General features: G+C 37.9%; 1 protein-coding gene across 15 annotated transcripts in view; it reads right to left on the bottom strand.

Moving 5' to 3' along the window:
• Positions 1-19,650, bottom strand: part of TUT4 (terminal uridylyl transferase 4) — a 113,862-nt gene that overhangs the window by 78,769 nt on the left and 15,443 nt on the right. For all 15 annotated transcript variants that reach the window (XM_072723948.1, XM_072723944.1, XM_072723953.1 and 12 more), the window contains exon 2: positions 4,268-5,089. In XM_072723948.1, coding sequence (XP_072580049.1) covers positions 4,268-4,997 — 730 coding nt within the window. In that variant the 5' untranslated portion in view covers positions 4,998-5,089. The remainder of the gene's footprint in view (positions 1-4,267; positions 5,090-19,650) is intronic.

Here is a 19,650-nt window from a genome sequence, read left to right as displayed (position 1 = left end):
GCCTATGTCTTTGCTTTTTCTCTGTGTCTCTCATGAATAAATAGATAAAATCTTTTCCAAAAAAAGTTGGACATTTAACCAACTGAACCACTCAGGTGCCCCAAGGGGACTGAATCTTAATGGGTACCAGGTTTCCTTTTGGGGTGATGAAAAAATTCTGCAATGAGATAGTGGTGATAGTTGTAAAACACTATAAATGTACTTAATGCCACTGAATTATAAACTCTAAAATGGTTAAGATAGTAATTCCCGTATGATTCAGCAATTCCACCCCAAAACATGTTATCAAGAAGTGAAAACATACATACACACATAAACTTAAAAAAAAAAAAAATTCATAGCAGCATTATTCATAAGAAAAGGATAGAAACAATTCAAATATCTATCAACGGATAAAAGGATAAATAAAATGTGATATATCCATACAATGGAATTCAGCAATAAAAAGGAGTAAGGTACATGGATGAATTTTGAAAGCACTGTGCAGGGGTGCCTACGTGGCTCAGTCAGTTAAGCATCCGACTCTTGATTTTGGTTAAGGTCATGATCTCAGGGTCACAAGATCAAGCCCCTATATCAAGCTCCACCGTGGGCACAGAGCCTGCTTAAGATTTTCTCTCTCCTTCTCCCTCTACCCCTCTCTGTCGTCCTCCTTCTCTAAAAAGGGGGGGTGGGGGTGGGGAGGGTCCGGTTGCTCAGTCGGTTGGACATCCATCTGACTCTTGGTTTGGGCTCAGGTCATGATCTCAGGGTTGAGGAATAGGGTTCCACTTTGGGCTCTGAGCTCAGCACCTAGTCAGCTTAGGATTCTCTCCCTGTCCCTCCCCCATGCCCCTTCCCCTGTTTAAAGACACACATGCTCTCTCTCTCCCTCTCTTTCTCAAATAAAAACAAAACAAAAACCAAAAAACCTATTGTGCTAAGTGAAAAAAGCCAAACACAAAAGGCCACATATTGTATGATTCCGTTTACATAAAACAGGCAAATCTACAGAGACAGAAAGTAGATTAGTGACTTCTTTTTTTAGTGGGGGAAAGGGAGAAGGAGAGAGAGAATCTTTTTTTTTTTCCCTCCCAGTGAAAGCATTATCAAGGATTTATTTTTCTAATCTTTTTATTTTTTTTTTATTGGAGTTCAATTTGCCAACATTTGGCATAACATCCAGTGCTCATCCTGCCAACTGCCCCCCATCAGTGCTCATCACCAAGTCACCCAACCCCCCACTCACCTCCCTTTCCACTACCCCTTGTTCGTTTCCCAGAGTTAGGTGTCTCTCATGTTTTGTCACCCTCACTGATATTTTCGTTCATTTTAGCAGGTTCCACACCTAGCGTGGAGCCCAATGCAGGGCTGATCTCACAACCCTGAGATCACAATCTAACCCAAACTCAAGTGTTAGAGCCTCAATCAACTGAGCCACTCAGGTGGCCCCTGAGTAGTGACTCTAATGGGTATAGTTACTTTTGCAGAAATGAAAATTTTCAGGTAGTAGACAGTGACAAAATCTATACAACTTTATGAATATGGTACTAAAAACCACCAAATTATGTTTCTACTCTTTTTTTCTTTGAGAGTACATGCAGGCAAATAGGGAAGAGGAGGGGGCGGGGGTGGGGGAGGCGGGGGGGGGATGTGCAGGAGAGGAAGAGAATCCTAAGCAGACTCCATGCTGAGCAAGGAGCCCAAAGCAGAGTTAGATCTCAAGACCCTGACATGATGATCTGAGCAGAAATCAAGAGGCACTTATCCAACTAAGCCACCCAGGCAGGTGCCCTAAACTGTATGCTTTTAAGTGAGAAATTTTGGCATGTGAATTATATCTCAATAAAGCTATTATATAAAAAGATAGGGGCACCTGGATGGCTCAGTCACTTGAGTGTCCAACTCCTGATCCCAGTTCAGGTCTTGATCTCAGGATCCTGAGTTTAAGCCCTGCATTGGGCTCCACACTGGGTGTGGAATATACTTAAAAAATTAATAACAGCAGTGCCCCAGGTGGTGCAGTCAGTTGGAGACCAACTCCTGGTTTGGACTCAGGTTATGATCTCGAGATTGTGAGATAAAGCCACACACTGGGTTCCCTGCTCAACAAAGAACCTGCTTGAGATTCTCTCTCCACCTCCTCCTCATGTGTGTGCACACACATGTGCTAAATCTTTAAAAATTAATAACAAAAATTTTTCAAAGTAAGAAAAATTTTAAATATGACAGTGATAAAGACAATGGAGAAAAATTAAACCAGCAAAAAGAATTATAAATTTTAGATAAAGGATCCAGCAAAACCTCACTGAGAAGGTGAAGAAGGGTAAGAGAGCAAGCCATATGGACATCTTGGGGATGAATGTTCCAGGCAGAGGAAAAAGTAAAAGTGAAAGCCATCCTTCGTATTTGAGGAAATGCAAAGAAATCACGTACTTGGGACAGAGAGGGAGAAAGAAAGAAGTAGATGAATGAAAGCAGGCAAGTGGGACAGTGGCACAGATCACATAGAGCCTTACTGTTTACTGCAAGGACATTAATTGGTATCTTAATGTAGGGGAAACTACAGAAACATTTTGAAAAGTAGTAACATGATCTGAATAATTTTAACAGGACACTCTGGCTGTTATGTTGAAAATGCAATTAAGGGGCACCTGGGTGGCTCAGTGGTTGAGCGCCTGCCTTTAGCTCAGGTCATGATCCCCAGGGTCCTGGGATCAAGTCCTGCACATCAGGTTCCACAATGGAAGCCTGCTTCTCCCTCTGCCTGTGTCTCTACATCTCTCTCTCTCTGTGTGTGTCTCTCATGAATAAATAAATAAAATCTTGGAAAAAAAAAAAGTACTCAAAAGACATAGACCTTTATAAGCAATTAAAGCTAAGATCAAAATCCCAAAAGAAAATAAACTTCATACCAAAAAGCCTCAAGTAAATCCCAAGTGTCCTAACCAATCTGTTTCCTGTCAAAGAATTTGCTGCACTACATTGGTGAATATAAAATTAGTGAAAGGGAATAAAGGGAAAGGAGAGAAAATGAGTGAAAACATCAGTAAGGGTGACAAAACATGAGAGACACCTAACTCTGGGAAACAAACAAGGGGTAGTGGAAAGGGAGGCGGGTGGGGGGTTGGGGTGACTGAGTGATGGGCCCTGAGGGGGGCCTTGACGGGATGAGCACTGGGTGTTATGCTAAATGTTGGCAAATTGAACTGCAATAAAAAAAAATTTAAAAAAAAAGAATTTGGGGATCCCTGGGTGGCGCAGCGGTCTGGCGTCTGCCTTTGGCCCAGGGCGCGATCCTGGAGACCCGTGATCAAATCCCACGTCGGGCTCCCGGTGCATGGAGCTTGCTTCTCTCTCTGCCTGTGTCTCTGCCTCTCTCTCTCTCTCTCTCTCTCTCTCTCTGTGACTATCATAAATAAATAAAAATTTAAAAAAAAAAAAAGAATTTTCTGCACTACAGCTGAAACTATTAAAAGTACGTATATACATATTTCTTCTATATATACTTATAAACATTTATATATGTATATACATGATATATGTACATATACTTACATATGTATAAAAATATGTATATCTGATCATAGCACTAACTTGCTTAAAACTCTTCAATGGCTTCTCAAAACACTCATAATAAAGTCCAAACTGTCTATCACATCCAAAAAGATCCTTCTTTTTCCAATTATTGTGTGTCTTTTCAGCTGCATCATTTGCCACTTTCACCCCTAATTCTGTTTCAGTCATACTTAATCTCAATCATACTCTCATTCTCACATTTATGTCCTGCATTTTCTCAACCCAAAGTCTAAATCCCTCAATCAGATCACACACTCACTCAACTCTTTAAGTTTTTAGCACTGAACTAAATTACCACTTTATTTATGTGTATCACTCCCATCTAACTAGAAGTATCCTTCAGGTCTGGTGCTGTATTTTTTTATTTTCCCTTGTAAACATATGCTTGGTATATAAAAGGAACTCAATATATGCATGTTTGTTGAATGAATAAGCCACATATTACCAGGAACACTTAAAAAGTGTGTGTGTGTGTGTGTGTGTACACATGTACATACAGACTACAGGAGCCCCTAATTTCTATTTGCACAGGCTTTTAACCTACTGTAATAAATAAAAAGGTTCTTTTTCTGGCTTAAAAAAGCCATATTATTAATGTCCTTTTTGCAATTAAAGTAGTAAAAATCACATTAAGGATTATCTAAAGAACATTAATATCAGAAAATCTCTCCAAAAATGTAACCTGTGGGATAATCTAATTTGTACTTACTCAAATCATCTGCTATGTCTTCAATTCCTGAAGCACTATCATCAGAATCACCAGTATTATCCGCACATGCTTGTTGCTTCTGAGATAGTGGTGAGTTTTCTAAAACAGATTTTCCTCCCTCTACAACATCAATATTCACTTTGTCCAGAGAAGTAAAAGAGCTTGGAATTTTTTTCCCAATTTGCTGTAATTCTGTCCGTCTCATGTTCTCCTTCGACAGTAAACTGGGCACCTTCTCTGGTTCTACTGGTGAACCAAGGACCTTTTCTGATTTCATCTGAGAACTGGGTACTTTTTCTGTTTTCCTCTGTGAACTAAGTGCCTTTTCTGTTGCTGTTGCCTGTGAGCTGGGTGTCTTTTCTGTTTTCACTGGTGAATTAGGGGACTTTGGTGATTTTTCTGCTTTTGCCTGTGAAACAGGTATCTTTTCCGCTTTCACCGGTGAATTAGGTGATTTTTTTGTTTTGCAATGACTTTGATCTCGAAGGACTAATCCTAAATCTTTAGGGATTGCTACGTTGGCAGCATTTACTTTACATGATTTAGCTTCTGTTTTTTCTATACAAATATCATTTTGCTTATTTTTTTTGCTACTATTCTTATTTGGAGAGCTGGTCCCAATTTCTTTTATGGATTTATCATTTCTAGTTTTCAAAGTTTGATTAGATATAGCCCAAGCATTCTTCTTTGGTTCATGATTTTCATTTTTTGAGGCCTTAGAGTCTTCCATTATTTGAAAACCTGCTTCTTTCCAATTGTGGCACTGTAAAATGGCAGATTTCCAGCAGATGAATTGCTTCAAGTCCAGATTAGGCAAACAAACTATTGGGTTGAAACAAAACAAAATGTGTTATTTAAAATGTAAAAGCCATTTTTAAAAAATTGGTGAGACTCTCAAAATTTGTTCTCAAAACTTAAGAGATTGTACAAACTTAAAAACTCTGATAACCATATGAGGAGTTAAAATCCACTTGGTAAATAACCCAAATGGTCATAAAGAAAGTTCTAATATGGGCAGCCTGGGTGACTCAGTGGTTTAGCGCCGCCTTCAGCCCAGGGCCTGATCCTGGAGACCTGGGATCAAGTCCCATGTTGGGCTCCCTGCATGGAGCCTGTTTCTCCCTCTGCCTGTGTCTCTGTCTCTCTCTCTCTCTCTCTGTCTCTCTCATGAATAAATAAAATCTTAAAAAAAAAAAAATGTTCTAATATAATTATGGCAATATGAGAATTTTAGAAGTTAAATTTGTTTTACATTACTCAATAACAATTTCAACTGAAAGGGAAATAAAACTAGCAACTGATGTACCACAATGAATATAAAAGGAAATAGAACAAAGAAAACACAAGCAGTCCAATCTAGGGGCACCTGCTTGGCTCAATCAGAGGAACATATGACTCATGAGTTCAAGCCCCACATGGGGTGTAGAGATTACTTAAATAAGATTGATATTCTCTCTTTAATTAAAAAAGAAAACTGATTATGTTCTTCTTTCTAAATTATTTTACGTTTTTTAACGTAATTTTAAGTTACAATTAAAATTTAAGCCAAAAAAAAAGAAATTAACCCAAAACCATCTTATATTTTCACGATTGCTATCTTTTATGGCTAACTTTATTTTCTAATAAAAAGCTGTACCATTTTTAGCTATAAAAAAATGTTACTGTTCCTGGTTTTTGGATATTTTAATTCATTTAATTTACACATTCTGCTTTCAATATTCTTTATAAGGTGTTTCACATAATTGTCAAAATAGTTGATAAACATACAACTATATCTAAATTCTTGTAGAAACTGTGGCAGGATATCCTGTTACTTCAAAAGAAAAAAAAAAAAAAAGCATGGTGGGGTCCCTAGCAGGCTCAATCCTTAGAACATAGAACTACTGATCTCAGGGTCAGAAGTTCAAGCCTCACATTGGGCAAGGAGGCCACTTTAAAAAAAATATATATATATAGTACTTATATATAGCAAAATTGCTATTTTTAAGCTATCAATAGTACAAATTTTCCCCAAAAATGTTGTAATTCCTAGAAATAAAGTCCTCTCTGAGGAGGTAAGGTTTTGAGTAAGGTTCACCACTTCCCAGTGCACTCAGTAAAACTGGCTGAGTCAAATAAAAATGTTGGACTCATGTTCTAGTTCCTGGTTACATTTTTAGAATGTAGTAAATGAGAGTTAAATGAGATTCTAACCTTATATAAGGAATTATCAAGAAAATAAAAAGAATGTTTAATGAATTTCTTTAAAAAGTTGTTTGAATACAGGAAACAATAGTATTTAGAATATATCCCATTTCATTTTTATATTATAAAACATCAGTCCACTTTCTACTTCTTGCTCTAATCAGGTCTTCCTTCCTTGAATCCTAACAATGCCTACTGACTACTAGAGACTTAGGGAGTTCTCAGGCCCTGAGACCTAAACCAGCAGTTGGCACCAGGTTCTTGACTTTACCATAAGGACGAATTCAAGGACAAGTCCGAAAAAAGTATAACAGAGGAAGCTTTACTGCAAAGTCAAGGTACACACTCAAAGGAAGGAGGAGTGTGGGCACACTCAGAAAGAGGATCTAAGGGGCGCCTGGATAGCTTAGTTGGTTAAGTGTCTGCCTTTAGCTCCGACAGTGGTCCCAAGGTCCTGGGATTAAGCCCAGCATGGGGCTCCCTGCTCAGCAAGTAGCCTGCTTCTCCCTTTCCATCACTCCCCCTGCTTGTGCTCTCTTGCTCTCTGTCAAATAAATAAAATCAAGAGAGAGAGAGAGAGAGAGAGAGAGAGAGAGAGAGAGAGAAAGAGAAGAGAAGAGAAGAGAAGAGAAGAGAAGAGAAGAGAAGAGAAGAGAAGAGAAGAACCTAAGTAGCATGGGTGGATATGGGGCTCTGATTTCTACAGGTGGTTATAATTTGGGAATGAAATATTCATGTGGGGTTCCAGAGAACAGGCATGGATTTCTACAAACTCTGCATAATATTGCACACATTCTACATTAGCTACTATGTGCAGGTACAGTCTGATTTCAAGCTAAATGGGTCTCTGTGTGCATTTAAGTTACAATTACGCAAAGCAACAGCAGCACAATACTTGTTCATGAAAAACCACAGAGCTATCAGAAGTTTGCTTATTTGCCACAGACTATCAGGTATCACACTCTTCTAGAGTCTGAGACTTAAAAAGTTGTAGGCCTACACTAGGTAAGAAAGTATACCAGAAAACAACTGTTGCACGAGAACAGAAAAACTAATCACAACAATAATTACTTCTCAAGTAACCCTTCCAAAGGACAGAGAGGGCAACTACTGTAAGGCATGATTACAGAAAGCCATTGGAAGTTTGTACTACTTAAAAAAAAAAAAAAAAATAGGGGCGCCTGGGTGGCTCAGTCAGTTAAGCATCTGCCTTGGACTCAGGTCATGACCTGAGGTCCTGAGTAAGAGCCCCATGTTGGGCTCCCTCCTCAGCAAGGAGTCTGCTTCTTCCTCTTAGCCTTCCCCCCTGCTTATGCTCTCACTCACTCTTTCTCTCTCAAATGAACAAAAAATCTTTAAGATCCCCCCCCTAAAAAAATTACATAATGAACCAATTTCAGCTAATGCCTCCAACCACTGAGACCCACCCAACTACTAAATGACCCTCAACAAAGAGACAGTGACCCTCTCTGAGTCACAGATTTGTAAACTATAAAATGAGTGGCTAAACTAGGATATCTTTAGAGTCTATTCCAACTAAATGCTACAATTCTACACAAATCCTTGAAACACAGTGATGCTGATGTTGTACTGGTTCTGATCATCTTACAAGTTATAGAAAATTACCAGGGACCACTCAATCTCTATAAAAACACAGCATTTGTACAGTAGTTACTTATTATAGTAATAATTCCACAATATATACAAATATCAAATCATTATGATGTACACATGAATTTATATAAAATTGTATGTCAATGTTATCTTAATTTTACAAAAGAGAGAGAGAGAGCATCTGTCAATAATACTCTCCTACAGGAAAAAAGCTTGCTAACCAAAAGGAAGCCACATAAACTAGGACTCTTGAGACTGAATTACAATGCATGGTATGTGCTTAATAAATAAATTCTAAGTGAATATGTTATTAAACACTTTATAAAGTCACTAAATGTGACTTTATAATTATGTAATCTATCATTTGCAGTTGGTTATTTTTAACACTGAAATACTAGCAATAAACCACCAAGCTTAAAATATTACTTTTAGGGGCCCCTGGGTGACTCAAGTCAGTTAAGCGTCTGACTTCAGCTCTGTGATCTTGGGTTCCTGTGATAGAGCCCCAAGATTCCCTGCTCAGCAGGTAGTCTGCTTCTTCCTCTCTGCCTTCCCCCTGCTTGTACACACACACACTCTCTCTAAGAAATAAATAAAATCTTTTAAAAAATACTACTTTTGGGGGCACCTAGGTGGCTCAGTGGTTGAGTGTCTGCCTTCGGCTTAGGGCATGATCCCAGGGTACTGGAATCAAGTCCCACATCAGGCTCCCTGCATGGAGCCTGCTTCTCCCTCTGCCTGTGTCTCTGCCTCTCTGTGTCTCTCTCTCATAAATAAATAAAAGAAAGAAAAGAGAGAAGGAAAGGGAAAGGGAAAAGGGAAAAGGGAAAAGGGAAAAGGGAGGGAGGGAGGGAGGAAGGAATGAAGGAAGGAAGGAAGGAAGGAAGGAAGGAATCATTCACTCAGAATGCAACAGGTATTGTTTCGATGATTTCTAGTTTCTAGTGTTAGTACTGAGAAAATCAAGCCATTCTTTTCATCTTTTTTACTGAATTGTTGTCTTCTTTATGGAAACTTTTAGGATATTCTCTCAGTGTTCTGTAATTTCTCTTTTTTAAAGATTTATTTATCTCAGAGAGTGAGCACGCATACAAGTGGGGGGGGAGATGCAAAGGGAGAAAGACTCTCAAGCAGACTCCCCACTGAATGCAGAGCCAGATGCAGGGCTCGATCTCACAACCCTAAGATCATGACCTGAGCCTGACAAGACCAAGAGTCTGACACTTAACTAACTGAACCACCCAGGCTCCCCTCAGTGTTCTGTAATTTCTAAATGATGAGCTCTGGGAGCAGATATATCTTCATGAATTTTTCTGGGTATTCAGTTGGTTCTTTTATCTCTAACTCAAGTCCCCCCACTTCTGGTAATTTTTTCTTGTATTATTATGTCTTCTATCATTTTCTCCCTTTCATTTTCTCTGTTCTTTTTCTTCAGTTCCTATTAATTGAACTTAATGTCTCCTACACTGATTCTCCATTTATCTTATCTTTATATTTTCTACCTTTATTTTCTTTCTTGAGTGATTTCCTCACCTCTATCTTCCAACTCTTCTACATTTTGGAGGAGAGGAGCACAAGGGGTATATCGTATTTTCATTTCTAAAAACACTTTATAATTTTCTGATTATTACTTTTTACAGCACTCTGTTCTTGTCTCATGACTATCATCTCATATATGAACACTAATAGTTTGTCTTGAAATTTTTTCTGCTCCTAGTATTTTCCTGAGTTTCTTATTTGTTTTATTCTCTATCAAGCACACTAACATATGTATAATAGGAAAGAAGAGAAAAAAGGAAATGTATTCAAAAGTATTTGAATAGCCAAAAATTTCCCAAATCAGATGAAAGACACAATTATATACTACCAAAAAGTCCAATGAACTCCAAGCATTATAAACTCAAAGAAATCCACACCAAGACCCACTATTATTCAGTTTTGAAAACCAAAGAGAGAATTTTGAAAGCAGTCAGAAAGTAACTTCTCATGTACAAAGTATTCACAGTAAGATTAACAAATGATTTCCCATCAGAAACCATGGAAATCAGGGGCGTCTGGGCAACTCAGTCAGTTGTGCCTCCAGCTTTTGATTCTGGCCCAGGTCATGACCTCAGGGTTTGAGATCAAGCTCTGCATAGCCTCCCCGCTCAGCTTAAGATTCTCTCTCCCTCAGGCCTCCCCTTTCCCTGACCAAAAAAAAAAAAAAAAAAAAAAAAAAACAGGTACAAGGACAGAAAAAGGTATTCCATGCAAATAGTACTACAAAGAGAGCTGGGTGATCATATAATTGTTAAACAAAATACATTTTAAGACAAAAAGAAACAAAGATGACGTTATATATTGATAAGAAGTTCAATCCAAAAAAGACAATTAACAGTTATAAACACACACCTCATAATTGAGTCTCAAAACATAAGAAACAAAAAAAACAAAGAAAAACAAAAACAAAAACAAAAACAAAAAACACATAAGAAACAAAAATTAACAGGCCTTAAAAGAGAAACAGAGTTCTACAATAACAGGGGCTTCAATACCCAACTTTCAGTAATGGATAGAGCAACCAGACAGAAAATCAGTAAGAAAATAGAGGACTTCAACAACCCTAAAACCAAACAGACCTAACGTATTCAGAAGCCTCTACCCAGCATCAACAAAACACATATTCTTCTCTACTGCAAATAGAACAGACCATCATGGAAGACCACAAAACAAATCTTAATAAACTTAAAAAAGACTGAAACCATACAAAGTATCTTTCCTTATCACAACAGAATGAAATTAGAAATCAACACAAAACTGGAAATTTCACAAACAAGTAAAAATTAAACAACATACTCAAAACAATCAATTGGTCAAAGAAATCACAAGGGAAATTAGAAAATACCTTGACCCAAATGAAAACAATGTACATTTTGCCACATTTTCTTAAAATGCAGATAAAGGGATGCTTCACATAATTTTTAAAAATAAGGATTATAGGGTGCCTGGGTGGCTCAGTCGGTTAAGTGTCTACCTTTGGCTTGGGTCATGATCCCAGGATCCTGGGACTGAGCTCCTTATCAGGCTCCCTGCACAGCATGGAGTCTGCTCCTCCCCCTCTCTTTGCCCCTCCCCCCTAACTTAGGCTCTTTCTCAATAAATAAAAAGGTTTATTTTAAGTTTTTTAAACAAGGATTATAAAAGAATACAATGAACAACTGCTTACCAACAAATTGAATAACCTATATGGAATGGGCAAATTATACATACAAACTATCAAAACAGAATCAAGAACAAATAAAAAAATCCAAATATACATATAACAAATAAGATGAAATCAGTAATCAAAAACTTCCCAACAACAAAAAGCCCAGAACCAAAAGACTATATTGGTGAAGTCCATTCAATATTTGAAGAATTAACACCAATCCTTCTTAAACTCTTCCCTAAAGATTGAAAGGGGGGGCAAGGGGGAAGGACTTTCCAACTCATTCTCTGAGGCCAGCATTACCCTAACATGAACACATATTCAAACAATCATCAACAAAAACTAGCAAACCAAATAATGAAGGATAGTTATAAGACAGACAGGGACAAGGGGCCCCCAACCTAAGAGGAAACCACCCTTAAACACCACCCTGGAAGTAGCCTCCACCCTTTTCCAAGTGATAGGTAGACAACAAAAACATGACATGGTGACAGACTCATAGAGGGTTAATCAGATTAAAACAGCCTGCCAGGGAGCACATAAAAACCGCTAGACTTAGAAACTCAGGTGGCAACCCTCTTGGGTCCCTCCCCCCTTCTTCAGGAGCTTTGTATTATCAATAAACTTTGTTTCGCTGCCCACCACTCTTCATTTGGTCTACATCTTCATTCTTCGAAGCAGCATGACCAAGAACCGCGGGCCCTAAAGGAAAAGAAATCCTGTAACATAAGCAGCATATGAAAAGAGTCATATACAAAAAAAAAAAAAAAAAAAGAAAGAAAAAAAAAAAAAGAAAAGAGTCATATACCATGACCAAGTGAGATTTATCTCTAGGATGAGGATGCAAGGGTGGTTCAATATACAAAAATCAATGTAACACATAATATTAACAAACTGAAGGAAAAGGAAAACATAAGGATCTTGACTGATGCAATAAAAAGCATTTGAAAAAATCCAGCAGCCTTTCATGAAAAAAAACATTCAATAAACTTTAATATCAAGTAACTTCCTCAACATGATAAAATCCATTTTACCAAACAAAATAAAAACACAACTAACATCATACTCAATAGTTAGAGACTGAAAGTTGTTTCCCTACAATCTGAAATAAGGATGTTTCCTTTTTCCACTTCTATTTGACATAATACTACTGGAAGTTACAGCTAGAGCAATTAGGCAAAAAAAAGGAAGAAAAGGCAGCAAAATGGGAAAGGAATAGAATTATCTTCTTGCAAATGACATGATCTTATATGTAAGAAAACCCTTAAAAATGCACCCCCCCCCCAAAAAAAAGCACCAAAACCAGAACTAAAAAACTAATTTAGCAAATTGCAGACTACAGAATCAACACAAAGATCAGGTCTATGAAATGAAGAAAACAATACCATTTACTTTATCATCAAAAAGAATAAAATACTTAAGTATATATTTAACTAAAGAAGCAAAAAAAAAATTCTACATAAAACTACAAAACAATACTGAAAGAGATTAGACTTAAATAAATAGTACAATATGCCAAGTTCATAGATTCCTTCCAGTCTCTTTTTCCTGCCTACCTCTTCCTTGGGTTCTGCTTTCAGATTCTAATCACTGCCTTCAGGTAATTGAGGCTTGAAACCATTAAGTATTTAAGCTCCTACTACTTACACCCCCAAGGGAATGGAAAGCTGGAAGACACACCTCTTCTAATGTTCATCATTCATTTAAATGGATTAAGCACTCCACCCCTTGCTTGCTGTTATTAAACTCAAAAATCCCAAGAATGGTTTAAGCCTTTTTCCCAGAGCTGCCAAAAGCTGGAGACAGGACAAACTGCATGATGTGCAGCCCACTGTATACTCACCCACTCGTTTCCTTCACTAAAGTTATCACCAACTAACTTACATTGTTAATATTCTTAAAATGCCAATACTACCCAAAGTTGATCTAAAAATTCAATGCAATCACTATCAAAATCCCAAAGCTATTTATTGCAGAAATAGAAAAACTCACCCTAAAATTCATATGGAATTTAAAAAAACTCTAAAGAGCCAAAACAATCTAGAAAACAAGGGAAAAAAAATTGGAGGACTTACACTTCCTGATTTCAAAGCTTATTACAAAGCTACAGTAATCAAACAGTATGGTATTGTCATAGAAAAGACACAGATTGATAAAACAAAATAGAGTCCAGAAATAAACCCTCACATATTTGGTCAACTGATGTTGACAATGATGCTAAGATTTATACACAATGGGGAAAGGATAGTTTCTTCAACAAATGGTGTAGGGAAAAACCAAGTATCTACGTTCAAAGAAATGAAGTTGGACCCTGACCTTACACTAGTTATAAAAATTTATTCAAAATGGATCACATCAGGTAAGACTCATAATTAATATATTGCATAATTTATTAAAGCACTAATTGTAAAGCAAAAGACCAGAAAAAACTCAAATGGCTATCAATACCACATTGGTAAGAAAAAATAACATTAAATCATAAAATATATTACCATGCAGCCATAAAACAGAATGAGGAAGTCTCTATTCTGCTATGAGAATAGTGAGGACCTACTTACTGTTAAATGAAAAAAATAATACACACAGGGATATCCAGAAGACAATGGGGCACCTGACTGACTCAGTCAGTAGAGCCTGCAAATCTTGATCTCTGGGTTGTGGTTCAAGCCCCAGTGATGGGTCTAGAGATTACTTAGAAATAATCCTTAAAAAAAGAAACAACCAAAGTCAAATTTTCAGAAATAAACAATGGTACCTGGATGGCACAGTCAGTTGAGCATCCAATTTTTGGTTTTGGCACAGAAGCTCAGCATGGAGTCTGCTTAAGATTCCCTCTCCCTCTCCCTCAGCCCCTCCACCTGGCCTGCATGTGCACTCTCTCTCTCAAAGAAATGTTTATAAAGAAAAGAAATATGGAAGCATAAACAATGGAAGCATAAAAACAAAAGGGGCACCTGGGTAGCTCAGTTGGTTAAGTGCCCAACTCTTGGTTTCAGGTGGGGTCATGGGATTCAACCACATGGGGCTAAGCACTCAGCACAACCCTCCCTCTCCCACACCATCTCCCTCCCCCTCTGCCCCTCCCCCTGCTTATGCTGTCACGTACACTCTCATTCTAAAATAAGTAAAATGTATTTTTAAAAGTTTCAGAGGGATCCCTGGGTGGCACAGCAGTTCGGCGCCTGCCTTTGGCCCAGGGCGCGATCCTGGAGACCCGGGATCGAATCCCACATCGGGCTCCCGGTGCATGGAGCCTGCTTCTCCCTCTGCCTGTGTCTCTGCCTCTCTCTTTCTCTGTGACTATCATAAATAAATAATAATAATAAAAAAATTTTTTTAAAGTTTCAAAGATGTAAATTTTTAAATTACACTAAAATTATACCTTATATTTTTTAAAAATTTTATTTTTAAGTAATCTCTACTCAAAACCACGAGATTAAGAGTCACATGCTCCATCAACTGAGCCAGCCAGGAGCCTCTATCTTATATTTTAAATTACAAACATACGGGCAGCCCAAGTGGCACAGCAGTTTAGGGCCACCTGCGGCCCAGGGCATGATCCTGGAGACCCTAGATCGAGTCCCACGTCAGGCTCTCTGCATGGAGCCTACTTCTCCCTCTGCCTGTGTCTCTGCATCTCTATGAATAAATAAAATCTTTAAAAAAAAAATAAATTACAAACATACACACACAGAGATACACACATAATATAAAAACTGGTGAGTCTTCACAATCTTGGATCTGGCAACAGGTTCTTAAATATAATATCAAAAGCAGACAACAGGGCAGCCCCGGTGGCTCAGCAATTTAGTGCCGCCTTCGGCCCAGGCGTGATCCTGGAGACCTGGGATCAAGTTCCACACTGGATTCCCTGCATGGATCCTGCTTCTCCTTCTGCCCGTGTCTCTGTCTCTCTCTCTCTCTCTCTCTGTCTCTCATGAATAAATAAATAAAATCTTTAAGGAAAAAAAAAAAAGCAGACAACAGAGCAGCGGGCTGAGTAGTTGGAACATATGACTCTTGATCTCATGGGGTCATAAGTTCAAGCACTACAGAGATTGCTTAAAAATAAATATTTTTTTTAAAAAAAGCAGACAGCAAAAAAATAAATACTGAATCATCAAAATTTAAAGTTTCTTCCTTGAGATCTGTCTTGGCAATGATTTTTCAGATTTGACACCAAGACCAAAGGCAACAAAAGCAAAAATTAACAAGGAAAACTATCAAATTAAAAGGCTTCTGAGGCACCTTGGTGGCTCAGTCAGTTAAGTGTGGTTCAGGTCATGATCTCAGGGTTGTGAGATCTAGCCCTGAGTTGGGCTCTGCACTCAACAGGGAGAATGCCTGAGATTCCCCCTCTCCTTCTGCTCCTCCCCCTACAATGCAAGGTGCACTCACACTCTCTCTAAAATAAACAGATAAAATTTTTTTTAATATTAAAGGTTTTTTTTAAGATTTTTATTTATTTATTCATGAGAGACACAGCGACAGAGAGAGGTAGAGACATAGGCAGAGGGAGAAGCAGGCTCCCAGCGAGGAGCCTGATGTGGGAATCGATCCTGGATTCCGGGATCACACCCTGGGCCAAAGGCAGACGCTCAACTGCTAAGCCACCCAGGAGTCCCCTAAAAAATTAAGGAGTTTCTGCACGGCAACGGAAACCATCAGCAAAATAAAAAGTTAATCTACAAAATAGGAGAAAATAGATGTAAATCATATAACTGATAAGGGGTTAATACCCAAAATATATGAGGAAATCATGTAGCTTAATAGGTTTTTAAACACAATCAAATTTTAAAACGGGCAAAGGATGTGAACAGCCATTCTTCCCAGGAAGACATACAGATGGCCAATAGGACATGAAAAGGTGATCAACATCACTAATCATCAGGAAAATGCAAATCCAAACTACAGTGAGATATCACCTCACACCTGTTAGAATGGCTATTATCAAAAAGACAAGAAATAGCAAGTACTGGAAAGGATGTGGAGAAAAGAAAATCCTGTGCACTTTGATGGTAATGTTAAACTGGTACAGCCGCAATGAAAAAGTGTGGAGGTGCTCAAAAATTAAAAAGAACTACCAAATGATCCAGCAATTCCAATTCTTGGCATTTATTCAAAGGAAAAACACTAACTCAAAAAGGTATTTGAACCCCCATGTTAATTTGTAGTGTTATTTTCAATAGCCAAGACATGGAAACAACCTGTGTCCACGCATGGATGAATAGGTAAAGAAAATGTGGTATGTATATAAAATACAACATTATCCAACCATAAAAAAGTAGAAAATCTTGCTACTTATAATAATTTGGATGGACCCTGAGGGCATTACACTACGGGAGACAGAGAAAGACAAATACTGTATGATCCCACTTACATGTAAAATCTAAAACAAACTAAAATGAACTCATAGATATACAGAACATTAGTAGTTGCCAGAGGCTGGGCCTGGGGGGAAGGAAGTGGGCAAAATAGGTCAAAGTGGTAAAAAGGTACAAACTTAAGAGTTATTAAAAAAAAATAAGCTCTGGGAATATAATGTACAGCATGGTGCCTATAGTTAATAATACCATATCGTATATTTAAAAGTTGCTAAGAGAGTAAATCTTGAAAGTTCTCATCATAAGAAAAAATAATTTAGGGCAGCCCTGGTGGCACAGCGGTTTAGCACCGCCTGCAGCCCGGGGTGTGATCTTGGAGACCCAGGATCGAGTCCCACGTCAGGCTTCCTGCAAGGAGCCTGCTTTTCCCTCTGCCTGTGTCTCTGACTCTCTCTCTCTCTCTCTCTCTCTCTCTGAATAAATAAATAAATAAATCTTTAAAAAAAAAAAAAAAAACTTATAACTGTGTGGTGAGGGATGTTAACCATTAACCAGACTTACTATAGCGATCATTTCACAATGCATATAAATATCGAATCATTAGGTCACATACCTGAAACTAATATTATGTTACATGTTAATTACACCTCAAGAAAAAAAATTAAAACATCTGTTCAGCAAGGACACTACCAAAAAAGTGAAAAGATAACCAACAAAATGGGAGAAAAAAAATCTGCAAATCATATATTTGGTAAGGGTTTAGTATCCAGAATATATAAAGAACTCCTTGGGGATCCCTGAGTGGCTCAGGGATTTAGTGCCAACTTTAGCCCAGGGTATGATCCTAGAGACCCGGGATCAAGTCCCACATCGCGCTCCCTGCATGGAGCCTGCTTCTCCCTCTGCCTGTGTCTCTGCCTCTCTCTCTCACGAATAAATAAATAAAATATTAAAAAAAAAAACCTCCTACAATTTATCAACAAAAAGACAAACCACCCACTTAACAAATGGGCAAAAGACTTGAATAATTACTCCAAATGGTCAATACATACATGACAACATGCTCAACATCATTAGTCATTAGGGAAATGTAAATCAAAAATACTAAAAAAACCACCACCTCATACATACTAGTATTATCAAAAAAGCAGAAAATAACAAATGTTAATGAGGATATGGAGAGTTTGAAATCCAACTCTCATGCAACTGCTGATGAGAATAAAATGATGTAGCCAATGCAGAAAAGTTTGGTAGTTCTTCAAAAACTTAAACATAGAATTACCGTATGATCCAGCAATTCTACTCCTAGGTATATATCCCAAATAACTTGTATGCCTTGTTCACTGCAACATCATTCACAATTGCCAGAAGGTGGAAGCAACCCAAATAACTAACAGATGAATGGATACACAAAATGTGGTATAGCATACAATGGAATTTTACTCAGCCAAAGAAATTCTGACACAGGCTACAGCATGGATGAACCTTGACAACAATGTGTTAAAGGAAATGTCAGTTGCAAAAGGACAAATACTGTATGACTTCAATTATAAGATACTTAGAATAAATAAATACAGAGACAGAAAATACAACAGAAGTTATTACCAGCTGGGGGAAGACAGGAATAGGAGACACTATTTAATGCATACCCAAACTTCTGTTTGGGATAATAAAAAAAAGTTCTTAAAATAGTAATGATGATACAACACTGAATGTATTGATGTCACTGAGTACACTTAAATGCTAAGTTTTGTTACGTATATCTTACGATAAAAAAAACTTAAAATTCAAAAGTGTTTATTTAAAATAATGTACACTGAACATATATAAGGTATCATGGACCTCAAATCATAAATGTTAATCAACCCAAAATAGCTAAAGTTTTTTTAAAAAAGAAATTTTATATGGGTAAAATTTGTATGTGACAGAATTTTTATGATCAAAGGCAAGTGGAGGACAGCCCAGGTGGCTTAGTGGTTGGGTGTCTGCCCTTGGCTCAGGGTGTGATTGATCCTGGAGTCCCTAGATCAAGTCCCGCATCAGGCTCCCTGTGTGGAGCCTGCTTCTCCCTATGCCTGTGTCTCTGCCTCTCTCTCTCTCTCTCGCTCGCTCTCTCTCGCTCGCTCTGTCTCTCTTATGGATAAATAAATAAAATCTTAAAAAAAAAAAAAAAAAAAGACAAGTCAGTTTTCCAAATAAATGGGATTCCAAACTAATTACCTATTCACCCAAAGTCACCACTTATGTAGGTTTTCTGGATTAGTCAATCCTTTTCCTTACTTGTTCATCTGGTAAGCCTTTGGGGTCATTTTATTATATATTAGAATCTTTACCAGGAATCGTTAAAAGAAATTTAAGTTATGCTTCTTTTCACAAGGAATTTGTTGGCCCAAGATTGCCAACTGTTTCAGAGTTCTTTCCCAATGAGATGTGGAGATTATGTGGGTCCCCAAATTACTCAAGCCACAGTTTTCCTTTTCTTCCTTATAAATCAAGAACTAGCTCTATAGGGCAGCCCCAGTGGCTCAGTGGTTTAGCGCCACCTACAGCCCAGGGCGTGATCCTGGAGACCCGGGATGAGTCCCACGTCCGGCTCCCTGCATGGAGCCTGCTTCTCCCTCTGCCTGTGTCTCTGCCTCTCTCTCCCTCCTGTGTATTTTCATGAATAAATAAATAAAATCTTTAAAAAAAAAAAAAAGAACTAGCTCTATAGACAAAGAGTTCTGCAATGCAAGATTCACCAAGGAGCTCTTGATTCTTCTATTATCAAGCAGCTCCCGAGTATTTATGATATACCCAACATTTTTTTGAGTGTGACTGTTTGTTGGGAATACCTAGTATATCCCATAGATCCAAAAACTGTGATATGTAATTACGCTGATCTTACAAGGCTTTTTCTGAAATTTGACAAATTGGAAGAGCCAGGTGATACGGCAACAACAACCTCTGTAATTCAATGCTGACCACAACATAAGTTGATTTATCAATTCATGTAAAATCCTCCATGAATTCAGGTGGCTTCAAAGGCAGCTATCCTTTATGCAACTCAACTGCTCAACATTCCAAGCTGCTTT

The sequence above is a fragment of the Vulpes vulpes genome, chromosome 10 (genome assembly GCF_048418805.1).
Source record: "Vulpes vulpes isolate BD-2025 chromosome 10, VulVul3, whole genome shotgun sequence".
Lineage (NCBI taxonomy): Eukaryota > Metazoa > Chordata > Mammalia > Carnivora > Canidae > Vulpes > Vulpes vulpes.
The sequence above is the reverse complement of the archived record's forward strand: the minus strand, read 5'-3'. Positions and strand labels throughout refer to the sequence as shown.